Genomic DNA, 22,555 nt, shown 5'->3' on the forward strand with positions numbered 1-22,555 from the left:
AGCAAGTTGCCTTGTTTTCTCGAATTGTTTCTTTCTGGAAATCATGAATTTTTCTACCAATGACACATCTCTTTCCCCACCCACTCTGCCAAACTATTTCACATTGCACATGAGAATGACCTGACGGCCAAATTTTGTTGCACATTTGCGGACAAATTGCCTTCTCTCTAACTCATTAAAAAAGGTAGGAGAAATTCATGCCAATGCAAATAAATACATACCATTCACACTCCTTTGAAACAAAAACTAATATTCAAATAAATATAAATTTTATTGGCGATAGATAACACCTAAAGTTACTTATAACCACATGGACAAGCAATAAAACATCTTCATGATTCACAGATGCCATTCAATCCATTTTGTTTTGGTGGTACATGCTGTCGAGGGTGGGTCCCACCAGGCCCATCATCTCGGCATCCACATTGCCAAGGGCCCAGTGGTGCTCACAGATCTCAAGGGCTTCCCATTCAGCTTTGAACGCAGCCTTTGGGTCGGGGGGCATGGCCATGGCGGCCCCTGACATTTGATCTTGAATGTGACGAGCCTGATCAGCAGCTAAAACAGAAAAATATTTTAAAAACATAACGACAATCAAAGGAATTCATTCTTGACTAATGATAAGACAACAGTTTTTCACATTAATGTTTCGAAATGTCGAATAAAACATGTTTTCATTATAAACGTTTTTTTTTTATTTTTTCCAGTAAGGGATTCCATTTTTGCCTGGAAAGATATTTCATTATTAAGTATTTCACATTTATTTTTTGAATTACTCTTTTCCATCATTCCTGAGCACTTAAAATTAATATTAACTTTTCCAGGCATGCATTTTTAAAAGTAAACATTGAAATATATATACGGACATCATTGCATTCAATGAGGAAAATGGGGTCTTTAAAAGCACAAAAGTCAATTCTCGTTGCCAGTGGTCTCAGACATGTGATTCTCGGGGACTCATTAGGAACATTTAAGATGAAACAACTAAATCGAAGGAATTAGGTACAGTGCAACCTCGATATAACGACACCCCACGGTGTACTAATAAACACTCGCTATAGCGAATTGTCGCTTTACCGGAGGTGGAGCAAATAACAGCAAATATACCTGTTGCGAACAGATATATAGGAACAGGAGTGGTGCGGCGACAGATAAACATCTATCCGATAAACGTAAGCATAAATCCAGACGAAAGGCGATGTTTTTTTGCATCACTAAATTTCCTTACTCAAACAATGACTAACTATTCAAACAATTTATAAGCGCCGCACTGAATAAAAATCATGGAAAGCATTGTTTCGTCAATCGTTATGCCAATGCACAACCGACGAAGCCATTTTTCTATGCACTTAATTAGTTCATTTACGTGATCATTCTATTATTTTGGTATTTTCCACTGAAAATTCTAAAATTAATTGATAAAACAGTATCGCGGTTATTTAATGCCTCAAATGTTTCCATTGGTGTATGTTTATTGTTTCTGTACGTTATGCGGCAGTGAAGTGAAATAACGCATTACATTTGTTTCTACAGGCGAAAACGGTGGAAGGTTGTATAATGTTCCCGCCTTGGAAGACTTTTTCTATCAAATAATGTAATACCTACATAATCTACGGTAAAAAGTTTGCCAAGCTTGAAAAATGATGTGATTAAAATTGCCGTTGTTGAAAAAAAGTTTATTTTTGAGTGTTACGCTCGCGACGTATTTGAAGTAATACACCGAGTTTACCACGGCACTGCAAACGAGAGTTAGTTGTTCTGCGAGTTCTTCCAGCGGCCACCAGGGGATGCTCGGCTACCCACGTGACAAAAGAGAGCGCCAGTACGACTCCGACCACTGACGCGAATAGTTCACCCTTGTAAATCCGCAACGGAGAATAAATACGCCCATCCGGGCAATTCACGCTGAGTATCATTGCTTCGTACATCCTACATCATCGCTAAGGCGCACTACCTACCTTTAGAGGCATCATTGCAAGAAATACCTCATACTGCAAGGGTTTTGTCGAGGAGTTGTATGTAAAAAGGTTTCGTTTCGTCTATGTTATATGACGCGGGGAATACTTCTAAAGATACTTACGATCGGAGTCCTTTCTTCCACGACTTCGGGTTTACACCGCAGGCATGACCAGCAATTATGAGGGGAGATAACGCTTTGGTGCTTCGCATTAGTATAATCAATCTTCTGCACTCTTAAAATTCTCGATTCGCAATCTATCCCTGAAATGTTCCGCTTTAGACTTGGGCGTAGCCCCTTTCTCAGAAGTTCCCGCAGATTGGAATGGGCAAAACCACCCGAACAAAGCTCCTTATAACTATTCATCGTCTGCATTCCTTGGGCGCTTCTGTGTTTTTATAATTTTGCAGAGCGAATAGGAAGATAAATTAATTTCGACACTCTCATATTACTCCTTTATTTTTATTTTCTCACTTAGACGTGTTAGGTGTTTTTTTGGCCATGGTGACTGCCATCAAATGCTTTCTATTCACGCAACTCACAGACGTGCGGGTATGCTGCCGACTGCTTTCTGCTGTCCGAGGAACAAAAGAAGATGAAGCATTCGCGAATGCTAATGCCACAATATTTTCACCAAAATTAACTACTTATTTATCGAACGACAGATTACCACATAAATTTGAGACTGAGCACTCCATTAACTTCATATCTAACAGATCGCTAGAAATTACAGAGGTTAAGGAGTCTTGATGAAAGTCTTCCGGCGGTGAAACCCTCGCTATTGCGAGAGGCAGCACCAAAATGGTGTCGTAAAAACGAATTTTTTAACACTCTTATTATAGGGTCAATTGACGGTGCATCGGCTATCTCTCGTTATATCGGGAGTGTCGCTATAGCCCGTACTCGCTTTAACGAGGTTCCACTGTAGTCATTTCACGTCTTCATAAGCTCCAGTCATTACATTTTTTCAGCTGCAAGAAGTTGTAGAGCAATAAGGTACCAAAGACAAAACCTTTTATCAACTAATGATACAGTTTTTGCATGATCAGGATGAGCTTTTTTAATACAAGTACGCATACCTTATGAGGATTTATTTCAACTTTAAACTATCAAATTATTATTAACTTGAATAGCATAATCCAACATTTTTCCCCAACCGCCAAAATATTTCATCTTCAAAGTAACGAACATTTATTTTGAGAGAAGAGTGAGAATGATCAACAGATACTGAGAGTATGCAACCTGCGTGCCACCCGAATTGTCTGACTGGGGTGGCGCACGCTGACTCTCTGCACGATATCCCGGGAACCAAAGGGCAGAAATGAAAGATATTTGATATGATACACTGCAAATGTCTAACGAGTTGTTGTAGAAGAAAAAAAGTGATAGAATAATCCGAGTGTGGCATCATCTTCACTATGTCCATAAAATTTCAAAACTTTAAGTGCGATGCGGCACGCTTTCCCGGTATCAGATTGCAAAAATAATTTTCCTGATTTATTTTCTAACCAAATGGAAAAAAACTGGGGAGGCATCCCAAAAGAAATTCGAAAACTTTAAAAATAAGGACCACCCTACCGAGCAAGTCCTCACTCCACTGAGGTGTGGGGTTGTGAAGTGAAATTTACATGCAAGTGTGATGGATTGATATCTCTGTATAAATATGTTGCAAAATGGGACATTCAAATATCTAAGATATAACAAAGGTTAACAAAAACACTGAATGCAAATGTGATTACTATTCCCTGTTTGATTTCCATTTTTCCCAGCACACACATTGCATGAGCAGAGAAGAGGAATTCTCTTGCTCTTCAGCACTGAGAGCACCTTGTGAGAGCCATTTCGTAAGATTGATGCAAGGAAAGTGAAAAGGTATGGATACTATGCTACATACAAAGTATTACCATATGGGGAACAAATACTGAGCAAGTAATTCGAGGGGTCAGCCTCACTTGCAACCTACAAGTGAGTGGCAGGCACACCTTCACCCAAACTGAGAATGCAGCACAGATCCTCACCATTATTCTCGCCCAGCACAAGGGCATATATGCTCCTCAATCCAAAGACATTCAGGAAGTACCAGGAAGCAGATGAGACCCAGGCAGCATCCAACGACAGGAGCTCTATCCCCCGCTGCAACATCGGTTTGAACCGTAGAGTCAGTGGAAATGGCACTTTGGCTGGAAGACAAAATTGCAATATTAGTTTGCAAGGTTTACAGGGTGATTCAGGAGGAATCTGCAATACTAAAATGGAGATGGTAGGGGCGGCCATTTAAGCAGTTCTTGTCCTGTAAACATGGGGTCGCAACTCCTTAGTTACCCAGTTATGGCAACACAAACATAGTTTTGGATGCACTTTTCAGCTACCAGGAAAACAGTTTTTTTTGGATATGCAGCCTTTATGTCATTTTATTTAATGCTCAGGATTATTAAGGACAGAATTGAAAATGCTGGAATGGCAAAGTTCCGATTACCCTAGTGGGAGAGGCAGCACGGATCAACGGAAAGCACAGATAACCCTAACTTTCACTTTCATCTCTTGTAACATTCATAATTTACCTAAAACAAACAATAATGTATTATTATTTATGCACAAAGTCTGTTATTATCGAGTGTTTTCCAGACTCACTGAGAGCTTTCTTCACCCAACCTCGATCTTTTTAGCGGTGATGACACAACTGTACTTGTAACCCCACTGCTCCATAAATTTACAGCCTGCTACTTCAGGTAGATATGGTAGAGTATTTGGAGGAGGCGACCGATAGCTTAGGTCATTTGCGCCATTAGGGAAGGCTAGGATGGAGAGAAACCTGGTGTCGGCATTAGCCTACTCTTAGCGAGAGGCACCAAGGACCATGGCTTAACGTCCCATCCAACGGACGGAGTCTATACTGTGAATGTCCACACTGTTCTTACACTTGAAATGTACCTATCTTTACTGAAAATTGGACACTTTCATAGAATATAAAATGGAGTAAAAGGCAGTTAGGTGAGAGTGAGGAGGAAAAGCAAAAATCATGACTGAACTCTTACTTGTGACAAATCCAGAGAACATCCAGTTGATCCACCCACCAATCATAATCATGGGCAGCACATTGGTGACGTTTCCTTTCAGCATGTCTATCATTACAGATGGGTCCGTCATTGGATTCTGGACAGCTGCAGCTCTTTTTTGGGTTTTAAAATAGCCTGTCACAACAGCAAAAGGCAAATTCAATGCAAATAGCACATTTACGTATCCAAATTCATCTCAAAAAGAAACACTTGTATCTATATACAATCCATACAGCAAGAATAGACCGCTCCATTTAAACTACAGTGGACTGCATTTTCACCCGGTCCGATATCAGTCTAATTTTCTGGCAGGCTGGATAGTCACCAGCATCTATCATTGTGCACCTTCATAGACAATCCTCAACCTCTTACATGGATTTTGAACAGCCGTGCATAAGTGGAAAGGAGTAAGTGTTGGGCAACTATTTCTTTTGTGCGTATCCATGCACTCACTCCAGCCAGCCAACGGAAGGCAGTCGGCCTCGCGCAATCATTCCGAGTGGACGTGTAAGACAGTTCCAGAATCTTTCAAGAACCTTTAGTTTGCTTTGTGCTCTTCTTACAAGTGTAGTTTCATTAAAAGAATCCCATGATATCAAACCAACACTTTAAATTAATGCAGTCCACAATTATTCAACCCATAAGCATTTCAGTCCTTCATCAGCGGATTCTTCTAGAGAAATTACGCACGCGCTACTGCATTGTAAGAACCAAGGCAGTAGTTCCCCTTATCCGTAACCCAAGTAGGTCTGGCCACGAGGGGAAAGACTCCAGGAGGGGAAGTGACAGGCCCGGACTGAATACAGCACAGAAAGGGACATGAAGCTGCCTTCAACCGCCGACGAGAGACGCAACAGAGTGAAGACTTGCCTCAACGCCCTATCTCTGTTCGTGTGACACCACATTTAAATCAGAGGCTCATCAGATCCTTGCATTCCTAAACCTTTTTTGCCATTTTCCCATATGATGGATTCAATCACAAGGGGCAATTAATAAAGCAAAGGAAATTAGGGATTAAGGGAAAATAGGGTGGTTTCCTATTATTTTTTTATTGACTAAATTGAAAGATTATTACTCATGGAGTACGCATTTCATGCTCTTACATTTTTAAATGACGATATTTATTTTTTGCGATTAAAAGAAAAGGAAAAATTTCATGCGCGCAAAAACGCAATGGCTAAGTGTGAATGCTGGGATAAGCCCGTTTGATGTCATTCCAGTTACCGCTGTCGCCGCGTCAGGTGACCTTGGGGCGAGGGTATGTGCTTCGCTGCGATGCAGGCTGCTAGCAGGTAGTACTTGGCTTAAATAAGGATTATTAATACCTTATCAAACGATGGAAACTTTCTGACCATAGGCAGTTTTAATAAGTGATATTTAAGACATGTTTCCCTGAGCTCTGTGCCTCATGCATGCATTGGTAATCTAAGACGATGTAAAACTCCTATCCACTCGTATAGAAACTAGGTCCCTGTGATGTCATGTGGAGTGGCATCACATGGGTGCCAATCTGGCCTTTTTCAAATACAGTTAAAATTGACTATTGCCATTCATCTAAACTGGGATTTGTAAAACCAAATAATTTCTTTATTAATTTATTACCTACGCTTCTCTAGCTTTCCTCACTTTGCAACAAATCTTGTTCCTTATTCTCTAGTAGCAACCCTGTCCTTCCTTAGCATTTGCATTCTTTGAATTTCTTCATTCTTCAATGAGGTTTAGGACTTCCATGATCCATGGCTTTTCCTCAATAATTCTCTTCTCCCAACATGTACGAGTTAATGTGTGAATGCATGACGATTATGTTATACCAGAAGCCACCATGTACAAATGCATGAACCAAAAGAGATTCTTTATTGTTCATGCGTTCACACAGTAGCTGGGTGGTTACAAGGAGTATTTTCGTGTGCATACAATTAGACATTAACTTGTAAGGGTTAATGTAACTTGTAAACCAGCATTTAGAGCATGAACGTGAAATTAGACATAACTTGTATGAATACTGAAACAGAAAATAGAACCTATTCGAAGTTCATATCAAGAACCATAAAACTTGAAGGGTTGGTTCATGCGTTCGCAGAAATTCCGTTCCAGTCCACCAAAAGTATTAATGCATTCATACGCTAAGAATGTGTCTGCCAAAGAGAATAGAGCCTTAAAACCTGATAATGGAAATCCCGAATTAATATTACGTTATTACTTCCTCGAACGTAGATATGTGCTTAGTACCACGATCTTGTGCGGCAGCCCACCTTTCAAGAACGTTCCACTACATTCTTCAATGCATTATTCATTTGTACTTATGACCACACAATTCACTGAAGAGCTAAGCGAAAAATATTGCTTAAATGTATTATTACAACCTATTATATTTAAAAATGAAATCTCCGATAAATACCTGTTTCTTCGTTATTAAAGTAATGCCTCCTCATAAGGAATGACTGCTTGGGAATGTATTTTCCATTCTCTCTCAACATTCGCGAACGTATCATTACCTGACTAAAATAGGAACAGAGAAATGAAATGGGTAATCAGACAACTGATGCTCTACAGCAATTTCATTTTAATAGAATGCCATTTCTAACTCATGAACGTACTTACCTATCCTGAAGTTGCTGTAGCTCAACTTTCTTTTGTGAGGACAGCAAAATTGAAATGTAATGCCGTACAACACCAACAAGGAAAGTGATAACCACAATGGGTAAGAATACCCATAGCCGAATATTAGGGTCTAAGAGTAATTCTGCCATTTCAATGAATTAATTCACCTAGCCCTAAAAAGATACCAACCTCCAACTTTGTTAACGCAAGGTACACATAAATAAATTGCATGCAGTGGAGAGGATGAGTGCCGAGCCGAGATGTTGTTGAACCGTAGCCTACGGTTGAACTTACTGTTACTTCGACTTAGACACAAAGATTATAATGATTCCACGACGCTTGTATACATAAGGACCATATATGATTCTATCAAAACCTGTTCCTTGTCTGAAACTTGTGATGCTGAGCTAACGAGAAGAACTTTTCTCGTTCATCGTCAATTAATGACCACAACAAATGAGTACATATAACACTACATCACCTGTTTATGATCAAGGCTGCGCACACAGATATTCCTTTGTCTGCCTGTATAACCGCACAAAACTTTTACTATAGAGTTTATAATACTATTATGTAGAGTATTTATCATAGAGGTAACCTCTATGGTATTTATGTACAAAACATCCGAAACGTTTAGGTAGTGCCGTACAATTTGACATTGTGCGTCCATTTCTTGTTCACTATTTTTTCATTTTTATGTATGTGTTGGCCTGACAAGTAAATTGTGCATTGATGGATTGGTCCTATTATTAAGAAATGGAATTGACCTTTTCTTGAGAAAGGACACACATATTCTTTCAGCAGCCTTCGAAGATATAGACTTGGCGATGCATTGTCCGTGCTGTGGTCACGATGGCATGCTGTTCGAATGTCATCATGGAATGGTTGCAGAAAAAATATCAATGTTTTGATGTAAAATCTCATCCGGCTATTTACCTAATGCAATTTTTTGTATGTGTATTGCAGGATCAAAACGTCTGTGAACAATGCGGCACTGTGATTGAGAGTGATTCCTATGTCACAGATCCCTTTCAGCCCGGTTTGCGTGAGGTACCATGTGTATACCGAAGCCAAAAAAACTCGTCCAAAGACTTGATTCTTCTCAATCCTAAGTCCAAAGTAAGGTTCCTTGGATTTTTTTCGTCATCATTTTTTCTGATTTCATGTTCATCTTTTACGTATTTTTGGTAACAAAATTTCTCCTAAATCATTCTATTCTTAGGCTTTGGCTGAAAGCTACGAAGTCATGTGTCAGTTAATGGATAGACTCAATCTTCCAATTGCAGCGAGAGAGCTGGCCACGCACTTTTTGCAACACTCCAGGAACTTTGATAAACGTTGTTCCATAGGGGCGAGTGTGTACCTGTCGATGAAGAGGCATGATATTCCAGTCACCCTCAAGTACATTTCCAATTATCTTCAGGTCTGTATGTCATGAAGGTACTCTTCCTTGTTGGGGGGTTTTCAGGTGTGCCGGGGGAGCAATTGGGCTGCATTATCTTTGTAATGTCTCACATTAATATAAGGAGCCACTTTTAAGAACTGTCTTTATTCTCTGGATCACACTCCATGACAACTCATAACAATTCAATAAACAAAACACACCAATACACCACATCTCCTCCCCCCATACTCCGAAGACCACCGTTCATAACAAATTCAAATTTAGCAACCTCCACAAAACTTTAACATCAGCAAACCTGAACTACTACACAAAAACAATATTCTTCCCAATGCACAAAAAAAATAATAATAATACCTTGTATCATAGAAATCGACAGAACAAACAATCATAATGAATAACATACATAAAGCATACAATGCACAATAACAAACAAATTCAAATTAACAAGCATGAACATCAAATAATATATAATGCTTACAAGTTTAACCTTTCCACCTGCCTGCGCTCTCGCACAGGGTAACGCCTCTCTATTCTCTGTTTTGGACTATCAGATTTAACTAATTGCCGTGAAGTTAAGTTAGGTGAAGTGACGTCATGCTGAGGCATATCAGACTTCAGCCTAGCGTATTCACTGCTAGAATGATGAGGCAGTGTATTCTTGGGACTGTACTGTTGAGATGGTGTGCTCTGCAGAGGTGACCCCCCCTCCTTCGACAGCCTGTCGTCTGTCACTCTAGGCAACAATAATTGTTCCGGTGGAATCACCTTATCAGGTACAATTGAAGGCATGAGAGGCTCACTATTTAGGTCTATAATTTGATCGATATGACGTTTCCAAATGACATCATTCTTTAATTTCACCAAGTATGATACTGCACTCAGTATCTTAACAATTACTGCTCCTATCCATTTATTTCTGCCTCTGTAATCCCGTACAACTACAGGTTGACCCTCAGATAACATTCTCGTCTTACAACCCCCATAATTTGCAACTTGCTTACTCTGTTTATTGTATACATAACCTTGAAGATTAGGTCTAATGAGATCTAACCTTGTTCTGATTGGTCGCCCAAACATTAACATAGCTGGCGTTTCATTAGTTGTTAAATGTACCGAATTTCTATAAACAAGTAGAAATTTATATAAAGCCATATTTACATTGTCATTACTCCTTAAAGCTAGGTTAACACGCTGTTTTTACATTCTTCACAGAATTTTCTGCTTGACCATTTGTAGCTGGATGGTAAGGTGGCGATAAGGTATGCTTAATGCCATTGCATCTTAGAAAATCCTTAAATTCACCAGAATTGAAGGGTGGACCATTATCTGAAACTATTTGTTGCGGTAAACCAAACCTTGCAAACAAAGCACTTAATTTTGTAATAGTCTGATTAGCTGATGTTGAGCTTACCTCTTCCACCTCCAACCATTTACTATGAGCATCTACTATAACAAGATATAGTTTGTTACTTACAGGCCCTAAGAAATCAACATGTAAACGTTCCCACACACTCTTGGGATACTCCCACACATGTAGGTTACACTTTTTAGGGTTCTGCCTCACAGACAAGCAAGGTGGGCAACTGTTGGCTAAATTCTCAATGTCTGAGTCTAAACCTGGCCACCAAAAATACGAACGAGCCATGGCTTTCATCTTAACAATGCCAAGGTGTCCGCAATGCAACTCTGTTAATAATGGCTTACGTAAACTATGAGGTACAACTATCCTATGCCCCCAAACAATAATACCATTTTCAATAGCTAATTCACCTTGCCGCTGGAAATACGGTTTTAATTCATTGTCCATATTTGAGTGGTTATTTGGCCAACCATACAATACATAGTTGTACACTTTCCTTAACAAAATATCCCTTTTTGTTTCCTCTATAACGTTATTAAAATCAACTGGTATGTCATTCTCTTGAATAAATTGCAAATAAGTACCTACATAATTTACATCCTCTGACTCAAACTGAAATTCTTTTACATTCAAAGGCAATCTAGATAAGCAATCGGCGTTTGCATTATCCTGTGATTTAACATATTTAATATCAAAGTCATAATTCGTTAAGAACAGCGCATAGCGCTGAAGTCTGCTTGCTGCATAAGCAGGTAAACCTCTCTTTGATCCAAAAATAGATATCAATGGTTTGTGATCAGTTATTAAAGTAAAGTTTCTACCATACAAATATTGATTAAACTTTCGCACACCATAAATAATACCTAAAGCCTCCTTGTCCATGACACTGTACCCCATTTCAGCCTTTGATAAGGTCCTTGATGCATAACAAATTGGTTTCTCAGAACCATCCTTCTGTAACTGACTTAATACACAGCCTAAACCATAGCTAGAACTATCAGTAGCTAATCTTACCGGTAGGTTAGGGTCATAATGTGCCAATATTGGAGCTGAAATTAATTTATTCTTGATTAGCTTGAATGCTTGTTCACATGAGATTGACCACTCAAAAACACTATCTTTCCTCAACAAACTATACAAAGGTGCTGCAATAATAGATAAATGAGGCACATATTTTCCATAATAATTAACCATACCTAAAAATGCCTTTAATTGTGAAACATCAGTGGGAGTAGGCGCCTTTTCAATAGCGCTTATTTTAGATGGCGATGTACTTAGGCCATCCTCACTCAAAACATAACCCGAGTACTCAATTGACTTGCGAAAAAATTCACACTTCTTTTTACTCACACTGAGACCACTCACTTTTAATCTATTGTAAACTTCATATAACCTTTCCTTGTGAACATCATTATTTTCCCCAGTAATCAAAATGTCATCAAGGAAACAAACAACTCCTGGAATACCAGCGAGGATGGTTTCCATTATTTTCTGAAAAATACCTGGTGCAGAGGCCACTCCATAGGGAACTCTATTGTACATAAATAGCCCTTTTGTAGTACTTATAGTACACAATTTCTTTGATTGGTCATCTAAGCATATCTGCTGATAAGCTTGGGATAGGTCCATTTTGGAGAAAGTTCTACCTTTTTGTAACGTATTAAAAAGATCTTCAATCCTAGGTATTGGATGTCTATTGATGATTAGCGAATCATTTAATGAAGAAACCCTGAAATCTGCACACAAACGTAATTCCCCGGTTTTTTTTACTATTGGAACAATGGGACTTCCCCATTCACTATCACTCACAGGTGACAAAATACCTTCCCTTACCAATCTATCTATCTCAGCCTCTACCTTGTTTTTCAGGAAGAAAGGTATCGGCCTAGGCTTCAGAAATCTAGGCACAACATTATCTTTTAAAACTAACCTAGCTGGCTCACCCTTATAACAGCCTAATTTATCAGTAAACACCTCTGGAAACTTTTGATATAAACTATTAACTATTTTAAATTCTGCATCTATTATACTACATACATCCCTACTATGCTCTGAGTTAGTGCTCATAATAATATTACTAACCCCACTAGGTATTTTAATTACCAACCCAAGATCACGGATCCAGTCTCTGCCCATTAAAGGATTTGCTCCCTTAGCTATTACATATAAGGATAACTGTTTACATATATTTCTATATTTTACCATTACGCTCAATTTCCCTAATGGTTTGATAGGCTGGCTTGTATATGAGCTTAATACCAAATTGGTACTTAGTAACTTTACTGAAGTAAAATTGTCTTGATAACATTGTTCATTTATGACACTGACACAAGCACCACTATCTACTTCAAAATACAAAAGCTTATCTTCAACTTGCAATTTTACCATAATAGGCCTTACCCTATCATTGGTTTCATCAACCTCATTAGCTTTACTTACATTAAATAGATTAGTTAAATCATATATATAATCATTAGTTGGCTTATTTTGCTTGGAATCGTCAGTAGTAGGCTTGTTTAGCATACAATCATTAGAATCACAGGGTTCACAATAGTGATTAGATGGCTTAGTACTAAAATTATTAGGCTTTGGATTTGACACACCCCTATCTTGACTTCGACAAACCTGTGACAAGTGGCCTACTTTGCCACACTTATAGCACTTGTATGACTTGAATTTACACATATTGGCCCTATGGCCTGACTTTCCACAACAATAACACTTTACATCACTAGACACTCTCTCCTCCCTCCTAGTTGTGTCCTCCCTCCTTTGGTTTGTGGGACGTTGTTGTTGCCGGTTCACGTGAGAACAGCTGCCACTGCGATGCGTTGTCCCCATAGCCGCCGACGTCGTCGCCAAACCCTTCCGCCTGGCGTTGTAGTTAAGTTGACTTGTTTGTGGATTCCCTCGCGCCATCAACGTCGCTGCATCGTGGTCAGCCATCTCCATGTTGGTAGCTATCGTTACTGCCTTTTCAAAAGTAAGATCTGTTTCCCCTAGCAGCCGCCTCTTAATTGCGTCACTACGGATACCGCTGACCAGTCTATCTCTCAAATAATCCGACAGATTATTTCTAAATTCACAAAACATTGAAAGTTCCTTTAACTGTACCACATAATCGGAAATTGACTCGTGCTCCCGCTGGCTCCGTAAACTAAACTTATAACGCTCCGAAATAAATGATGGCTTTGGACTTAAGTGCGTTGTTACTAGCTGCACTAATTGTTCAAATGTCTTAGTTGCCGGCTTATCTGGTGCACACAAATTTTTTACTAAATTGTAAGTTTTATGCCCAATTACTGTTAACAAGGTAGGCACTTTTTTCTCGTCCTTAATGTCGTTTGCATCAAAAAATAGTTCTAAACGCTCAATATACGAAGACCACGTCTCTTCAGCCGCGTCAAATGCATTCATTGAGCCGATGAGTCCCGCCATTTCGCCGTCACAAAAAAATCTATCTTCCTGCACTCGAACTTGGTACTTTTACTATCACGATCACGCTCAATCACGGCTACGCCCTTCCGCTGTTGACCGTAATTACGTGGATTCGTGCTTCCTCGTCGCCAAAAATGTAATGTCTCACATTAATATCATATAAATATATATATAATTAGATGTGGTGTATTGGTGTGTTTTGTTTATTGAATTGTTATGTGTTGTCATGGAGTGTGATCCAGAGAATAAAGACAGTTCTTAAAAAGGGCTCCTGATATTAATGTGAGACATTACAATCTTGACCCAGGTAAGGTCATCCCACGCCCTCGGCAATGAATAAGCTAAGAAATAATGATTTGTATTAACGTTATTTAGGCGAATTCGATAATGAAACAAGGTAGAACACCCTAAATAACGTACTTGTGTGAAATAACGTATAATTTTTAATTTAACATTTCGTAAAAATATTTTTTCTATTTATACTGGGTGAAAATAAGACTATCATATATAAGTTAAGACAAATCTTCAGTGGGTCATTCTTAAATACATAAATATATTTAATAATAATATATTTAATTATTTAACGGGTTAATAGAAAAACCCTTTTTATTGGTGTACATTAATTACAAGTATTTTAAGTAAAAAGGAAAAGAAAAAAAAATACCCATCAAGAGTATAAAGGAACAGTTCAAAATTATCATGTCAATAGTAGCAACTAAATTAAGAAAAAAAACAGGAACAGTCAAGTAACATTGCTTCTCACAAATCTTTTAAAAGTGGTTGAAGAAGAAGAAAAAATGTCAATGTCCCTTGAGATTTTGTTTGCATCTCTCATTGCACGGGATAGTGGGATATAGAAAGAATAGTTGTTTGGTAAAAAAGGAACATTAAACAAATTACACTGTCTGGTATTCACCAGAGGTACTCTTAAGGACAGAAGTTACAATAAAGTGGAGCACTTTATGTGATTGTTTAAAACATAATATAAAAATATAATACCAAATTGTTTTCTTCTACTTTGAAGACTATTCAGGTTTAAGTAATTCATTAACCCTCATATGGATTTGCTGCGCCTTAGCGGCGCTCGTGGTTTTAAAAGTGGTGTAAAAATTTTCCATTCCAATGGATCATTTTGAAATTTTCAGTAGTCTATTTTTTCTGCTTTCTTCGTCTACGTACAAAATTTTGTTTGCATAGTGTTGATAGTTTACATTTTATTGGCCTCTAATGAAAAAAGTTACGTCGTTGGATTTTCGGCGCCGCTGCGGCGCTCAGTATTTCCTCGTCGCTACGTCGGGGACAGCACTCTCAATGTTAATGTAAGAGCAATTATGTTTCGTATGAAATGCTATAATCTATTTATAATCATATTATTTAATGTTCTCAACTTTATAAACAAAATTTAATTGTTAAACAAAAGGAAGATATAACTATACTAATTTTGCTTTCTATTTTCGCTAAGAATTATAATGTTTGCCTCGATATAATGTTCATTCACAAAACTTCATATTTTTACAAGAATTATTCGTACAAACCCATGGCTAAAGTTGTTTTTTCCTAGGCCTCCGACTTAGTTTTCCTAGGGCCGATTATTTCCTCGTCGCTACGTCAGGTACTGCACTCTGAACGCTAATGTCAAAGCAATTATGTTTCGTATGAAATGCTATAATATATTTATAATCCTATTATTAATTATTTATAACTTATCAAACAAGTGAAATTGTTTAACAAAAGGAAAATATTACAATACCAATTGTGCTTTTTCTTTTAGCTAAGAATCATTATGCTTGCCTCGTCATAATATTCATTGACAAAACTTCATCTTTTTGCAAGAATTATTCATAGAAACCCATGTCTAAGTTAGGTTGTTTTTTCCATGGCTTCCGTCTTAGTTTTGCTTGGGCACCTTCTCCGCTCCGTGTCCACATACCTGCAGTGGTGATAGTCACCTTTGAGTAAATCCCAGTGTTACTCTGTTTACAATTACACCAATCAGCAATTTTAAAAATTTTTTAACACAATGCATTATCCGAAATCGTAGAATAATGCTTTCTCACCGTTGTGTGAATATTTCTCGTTGAATGAGCAACTGTACTTGCCAGGACATTCAGAGGTTTCACCGACTACCGTGAAGAACACATCGCACGGCTACTGTAATATGTCTTGTACCTCTCATTCGAAAATATTCCTTTGCGGCTACGATGGTCTATACAAAATTGCTGGCGTTTATATAATTACCGATGATGTGACAGTTTACCATTGGGGTGAAATCAAGATAACTACCCAACTAATTGTGTGATAGAAAATAATTTATTTTTCCTGACAATTAGTTCAGTATTTACATGGTAAAAATCGTTTCATGATGAATAGGAGAATAGACAATTTCCGTGAAGTGAAAATTTGTGAATATAATTCTCGTTTCTTTTTGTACTCAAATGCACAGATATTTTATTCATAGGGGGTTTTACTAAAGTGAAGGGGTGAGTGAGTAGGAGTAAGTAGAAGGAATGCCAGGTAAGTTGTTTAGAGGAGAAGGGGTGGTAGTGTGTCGACTGCCAAGGATCAGGGAATACCCAGATCGTTAGTCCAGGTGAGAGTAGAAAACCCTTATCGCGAAAAAGGTTGGGAGTGCAAGGAGACAATTAGATACAATAGCCTTCTTTTTCTTTATCCTTCCATCGCTGCATGAGGGACAGAGAACAATAGCCTTGTCAAAACGCCTCGCAGTGGCCCTCCCTTCATTCCAAGAAGGTCCAGCTCGGGTGGGTCATTACGGTGGAGAGAAGTTCAATCAAGTTTTGTGGGATGGGGGAAGAAGGCGGTGAATGACGAATAAGGAAGCTTAGTGGGAAGGTATGGATAGTCTCAATGTTAGGGTCAGTGAAACTCTACGGAAAGAAAAGATGAGGGAAGTCCTCCCAACTTGAGGGTATTTTTGTCACCTCGGAACATTCTTCCATCCGTCCCTCACGCAGAGCTGGACGAAAGAAAATGGGCGCCTGTTCCTTCTTCCCTACCACCTATAACCCATACTTCTACGAAGTTATTTTCTTGGATTTCCCACCTATCCAGGAGTAAAACTTCAGCTGGTGCACTCCCACGCATCACATTTACTCGTTCATGTCTAAGGAAACATCCTCAGTGAGGGAATGGGACTCCGCGGTCGGAAAAAAATAACGGCTCTTCTAGCTCCACATCCGAAGCGGCGTTAGGTTGTTGGACACATCGCTAATTATACCATATTCGTTATATTTCAAAACACATAGGAGTTTATTTTTTTAACTGCAGGTTATAAGCTTCCAGAGTATTCGCGAGATTTGCCTTTATCGCCAGAATCCTGTAAAAATCACGAAAGTAACACTCGTTTCTTCTCACTTCACCTACAGCTGTTTCATTATTAACGTTTAATAACTTATCCTTCGGTATACCTTGCAAAGACAAAACATATGGGTGGACACAGGGAAGGAAAATTATGTCATATGGGCATAAACTAATTTTATTCGGTCCTCATTTTTAGTATTTAGATACATAAAAATATAAACAATATAAACATTAAAAAGCGGAGTTTGTCCAGCACAGCATATCAGAAAAAATATTTCAAACAACCATAACACACGAAATTAAAACTTTCATTCGTAAATAACAGACAAAGGGAACAGATATAGAGAGCAATACGGCAACAAATGGAAAAGAATGCAGCGTTCAAAATTTTTTGTTATAACTTCCACAATAATGGGTCAAATCTAGCAGAACACGGTGAGAAATAAAGCTAATAGATGTATTTACCATTATCAATCAGAAAACTTGTAAATTCACGCTGACTTTGATAGATAATAACAAAAAATGACGCGGCGCCGAAAATCCAACGACGTAACTAAATTTGTAAATCCATATGAGGGTTAAACCATCATATTCTCCTTTCTTTCTCGAAATAGAGAACTTGTTTGAAGCAAACCTTAGAAACTTCTGTTGGACCCTCTCCACGGATGATTCGTATTTCCCGTAGAATGGATTCCACACTATTGAGCTATACTCTAATATTGATCTGACAAGGGACATATATAACACCCTTAGACAGTGGATATTTTTAAAGTCCTTACATGCACGACAAATGAATCCCAACATTCTATATGCCTTGGATGTTATGTTTGAAACATGTAAGTGAAAACACAATCTTGAATCAAAAATCACCCCAAGATCTTCAAAGTAATCGACTCTAAGTAGCACTGCATAAATATTCATATGAAAAAGATGGATTACCTCTGCAGTAGGTCATTACAAAACATTTATTATAGTTAAGGGACATAAAGTTTTTCACACACCATTGGGAGACATTTGTGAGGTATTCCTGAAGTTCTACAGCATCATTTTCAGTCCTCACTTGGTGAAATAATTTGAGATCATCTGCATATAACAAGTACTTAATGGGAGTCAGCACTTGACCAATGTCAGTTATAAAAAGTGAAAAGAGCAAAGGACCAAGATAGGAGCCTTGTGGAACACCACTGGGTACACCAAAAGATAGTGAGGTAGTTCCCAGGACTTTAACACTGAGCCTCCTATTTGAAAGATAACTTTCAAACCAGTTTAGCATGTTGCCTACGATGCCGTATGCTTGAACTTTTGCAAGGAGAAGGGGATGGACAACTGCATCAAAAGCTTTGCTGAGGTCACAGTAAATTACATCTACTTGGTTATTGTGCACAAGCATTTGAGAAACTTCATGCTGAAATACCAATAGGTTGGTGGCAGTTGATCGGCCAGTGCGAAAGCCATGTTGTTCATCAACCAGAATTTGATCAATCAGTGGACTAATTTTGTCTGCAACTAGGCTCTCCAGCACTTTTGCGAATACAGATTGAATTACAATGGGACGATAATTACTGACATATTTTTTGTCACCACTCTTGTGAATGGGGACGACATATCCAGTTTTGAATGCATCAGGATATGTTCCACTGCTTAAAGACTTGTTAAAAATAATGAAAAGTGGATAGGCTAATGAGCCACTGCAATTTTTTACAAGCAGAGGATGGATGCTATCAGGTCCAGGACTTATAGATGTGTCAAGTGATTTCAGTTTAGATATGAGCTCGTTCGTTGATATGACAAGAGAGCTGATGTGAATAGATTGGGGAAAATCAGGTAATGATGGTTTAGTATAATTAGTGTGATTGTACACTTTGGAAAATGACTAGCAAAAAGATTGCTTATATCATAGGAATTGGCACACCTTTGAGTAGTCAAAAACATCTCATTTGGCAGTCTTTGGGAGTTGCGAAGATTATTAATGTGACTCCAGAAATATTTGGTATCAATAAGTATATTATTTTGTGTATTATTGATGTAATTGGAGTAACATTTCTTACTAAGCAGCTTACATTTTCGATGAAGTTCACAGAAACTAATGTAGAAGTGAAATTCTCCTGAGATTTTGAAGGACTTATGGGCAAGTTTTTTGAGCTTTACCATTTTCCTCAGTTCTGAAGTGAACCATTTGGGATAACTACTTCTCCTGATCACAGTGATTGGTGTGTATAAACCTATAAGTAGGGGCAAAGATTATCGGTGAATAAAAACTGTGAATTTCGTCATAAAAAACTGTCAATTTCGGTTTAAAATTTCGTCATAAAATTTCAATTTCGTCACAAAAAAATACCATTTCGTCACTAAAAATACAGTTTCGTTATAAAAATTCACTCGTCATAAATATTCTTTTTTATCCCAAGAACAACAATTTCAACAATAGAAATGCTCATTACCATATTAAATGTATTTTTAATGGTAAAAACCTTGATAAAGAAGGGTCAAATCAAATGCTAAAGGAATAAGTTAAGCATTTGTTTGATACACATAACATAAATATTCTTTGCTATGAATATACATATTTCAACCTCATAACACTAGAGAAATGCCAGAGTTGTACAGACGGGGAATATTTTTGATTGGTCTAAATTTCAATGTCTCATTGGCCTGCATGATGTAAAAAAGTATCGTTTTCACCAGGGGCGGATCCAGGATTTCTTTCTGGGGGCGCACAAGCAAGGCCGTATCCAGGATTATGTTCTGTGGGGGCACAAGTATATCTTGTAATACAAAACGAACGCAATGATAATGGTGATGATAATGACCATATTACAATCTTGCACATTTTTGAGGGTCTGGGGGGGAGCACGTGCCCCTGTGCCCCCCCCCCTCTGGATCCGCCTATGGATTTCACTTATTACATTGATAACAAATGTCTTTAAGGTCTAACACAAAAAAATTATATCAACACTTGCAAATGTGTATTTATCTACTAATGGGTTGCTTCTATCTGTAAAAGTTTTTTTGGAATATGCCATCTGAAATTATGCACACTCTGGAATTTAAAATTGGCTGAATCCTTCTTTTACTGGAATTGAGATCCATTTGTCAAACTTGACTTTAATTCTGAATTTTTTGGAAGTTCAGTGGTTCTTTTATTTATATTTCCATACATGGAAAAACCATTTTCTGCATCTACATTTGCCACAGGTATCCACAGGGTTTTCACACAATTTTCTACAAAATGGGGAAAATCATTTTAAAGGGCAAGAATTAGTGGAAGTACTGAAAATTCTTTTCCTTCTTCCTGAACTGATCTAACAGAATCCTTCAAAGTAGAATAGCCAAGAAGTTCATGAGTTTCTGTTAATGATAATATGGGGACATTAGCAACGAGTGTGCCTAAGTCCATCACATCAGCTGTCGATATACACCTTGTGTTGAATAATCTTCCCATGGCTGTAATAATGTTCCTCCCTGGGTCACTGTTTACAAGGAATGACAACTTCATATTAGTCTTTAAACCTATTTGCTTCAGGACCTCACACATGAAAAGTTGCACAGATTATGTTGAGGCTATTAAGAGAAGATTCATTTTCTTTTCCAAACTGTGCATTGCTGACTAGGGTAAAGGAATTCAATTCTCGATAGATAAAGGTCTGGTTCTCCCCCACTGATTCTCGATACTTAGTTCTAATTATCTGAATTAATGGCAAATTTAAATGAACAACCTCAAGAAGTGAATGAAAATAATTTCACGAAAGATGTTAATCAGCAGGAAAGCTCTGTAAAAAAATGCCTCCATAATTTTATTTGCCAAGTAAAATAACACGTTGTTAAGAATGCATGATCGTCCAATGTGTCTCATTACATCATGCTGCCACTGGTTCTTTCACCAGGTTTTTTGTTGTAACTTGTAAGTCAGATCAAAATACATTCTGTGATTTGGCTAGCTTAAATTGTTACTTTAATTGACAACTTATTTGCATGCTTCACTGTCACAGTTCTTATAACCTAAACAATAAACTGCTCAACACGCCGGTACAGCGACACTGGATAAACTGAGCGGCCATGAATTAACGCAAAATTGTAATGCGGTGTTGCATTATGCAGGATAACCACCCTTTTCGACGCCTTGCATAGGTTTATCAAATTACGAGTTGGCTCTCGAAACGCATTTTGCTCGTATGTTGAAGAATTACTGTATATATACATGAATCAATCTTAAGACCACTCTCAGACGAAACGCTTTTCCGCGGGCGCCGTTCATGGCATGGCACACGGCGTTGCAGAGAGTCGTCTCGTCAGAAAGCCGCCTGAATTTCACGTGAACGGTGGCCGGCGAAAGGTCGTTTCGTCTGAAAGCGGCCTCAATGTAGCATAGTGTATATTTCACCTCGTAGACGGCGCATCACCGGGCCGGATTGAAATGGGCGCCGTGCCGTCGACGCACAGTGGGGCCAAACCCCACTTTAACACATTCAGTGCGGATGACATATATATATGTCATGAGGGCTTTTCCACTCAGGCGGATGACATAAATGTATGTCTTCGGGAGTACGTTTTTCCGCTGGTCACTAGGGTGCTCCGAGCGTGCCTAGCGTTACTTTTTCACCCTCCCGCAGTTCGGGATTGACCTTACACCATTGCGGAAGTGTCCGTTTCTAGTTCTACGTGTTCCTTCATTTTTAGTGTTTTTTTGTTTACTTTACTGCTGTTTTTGGAACAATTTGGCAGGTTGAGATTTTTCTTTTCATTTCCTTCGTCTCTTTTTCATCATTCTTATCGTAAATATCATTATCATGTCTTACATATGGATTATTCTTTTAAATTTGTTTTTTTTTTACCTTTATTTTTAATTTATTCATATTTTATGTGCTATCACAAAAATTATGATTAGACTAACTTTTTTATTGAAGATATTTATCCCCGTTTCATACTCACTACATTATAAAAAAAATGATCTTAGTGCGGTGCTTCAGTTAATGATGTTATATTTGAATTTCTTTTGCTAGGAACATTTTTTATTAATGCAAATTACGTTTATCCTGGGTGATTTTCTTTGGGTCTTTTTCCTACTTTTACTGCATATTTTCTCATTCGTTTCCCTAGGTCAATTACCAATCCTCTATTCATTTCTATTTTATTTCATTTTCTGAGTTATTCATACGTGTTGGGTTTGTTGCGGATTTTCTTCCTTTTCATAAAAAAATAACATATTAATGGCGTATGCAACACTGCATTACATTATATACAGTATTGGTCTGTATTTTTTTACTTGTTTATTTGTTTCCTTAGCTTTGTAAACGAAATTGCGGAAAAAAATAGACTCAGAGGTATTTTAAGCATTACGGCATTTTACCATTATTTATTCCCTTGAAATAGTATTTTTATCTTATTTTTTAATTTATTCATATCTTATGTACAACCAC

General features: G+C 38.0%; 2 protein-coding genes across 7 annotated transcripts in view; one reads left to right on the top strand and one right to left on the bottom strand.

Moving 5' to 3' along the window:
• Positions 1-252: 252 nt before the first annotated feature.
• LOC124154736 (ER membrane protein complex subunit 3) lies at positions 253-8,089 on the bottom strand. 3 transcript variants are annotated; one of them, XM_046528636.1, is made up of 6 exons: positions 7,909-8,089; positions 7,615-7,787; positions 7,412-7,512; positions 4,993-5,148; positions 3,976-4,137; positions 253-558 (listed from the first exon to the last, which is right to left on the bottom strand). In XM_046528636.1, exons 2-6 carry the CDS (start codon positions 7,761-7,763, stop codon positions 353-355), a joined length of 774 nt encoding a protein of 257 aa, XP_046384592.1. In that variant the 5' UTR covers positions 7,764-7,787; positions 7,909-8,089; the 3' UTR covers positions 253-352. The 3 variants fall into 3 exon arrangements, with proteins under 3 accessions (XP_046384592.1, XP_046384593.1, XP_046384590.1); XM_046528637.1 differs by having other exon boundaries at positions 7,615-7,643; positions 7,804-8,089; XM_046528634.1 differs by having other exon boundaries at positions 7,615-8,089.
• Positions 8,090-8,113: 24 nt separating this feature from the next.
• Positions 8,114-22,555, top strand: part of LOC124154735 (transcription factor IIIB 50 kDa subunit-like) — a 67,534-nt gene continuing 53,092 nt past the window's right edge. Inside the window, exons 1-4 of one of the 4 annotated variants that reach the window (XM_046528633.1) lie at positions 8,114-8,251; positions 8,369-8,498; positions 8,581-8,733; positions 8,837-9,037. In XM_046528633.1, coding sequence (XP_046384589.1) covers positions 8,217-8,251; positions 8,369-8,498; positions 8,581-8,733; positions 8,837-9,037 — 519 coding nt within the window. In that variant the 5' untranslated portion in view covers positions 8,114-8,216. Of the gene's footprint in view, positions 8,275-8,368; positions 8,499-8,580; positions 8,734-8,836; positions 9,038-22,555 lie in introns of all 4 variants that reach the window. The other 3 variants (XM_046528631.1, XM_046528632.1, XM_046528630.1) reach the window with 3 other exon arrangements.

Source organism: Ischnura elegans, chromosome 2, assembly GCF_921293095.1.
Source record: "Ischnura elegans chromosome 2, ioIscEleg1.1, whole genome shotgun sequence".
Classification (NCBI taxonomy): Eukaryota; Metazoa; Arthropoda; class Insecta; order Odonata; family Coenagrionidae; genus Ischnura; species Ischnura elegans.

What these genes read in the sequence shown, in the direction of transcription:
- LOC124154736 (XM_046528636.1), bottom strand. Translation starts at nt 7,763, where the DNA reads ATGGCAGAATTACTCTTAGACCCTAATATTCGGCTATGGGTATTCTTA. An exon ending in CTTTAATAACGAAGAAACAG is followed by an intron (nt 5,149 to 7,411) that starts GTATTTATCGGA and finishes CTGTTGTGACAG; the next exon opens with GCTATTTTAAAACCCAAAAA. An exon ending in GTTCTCTGGATTTGTCACAA is followed by an intron (nt 4,138 to 4,992) that starts GTAAGAGTTCAG and finishes TTTGTCTTCCAG; the next exon opens with CCAAAGTGCCATTTCCACTG.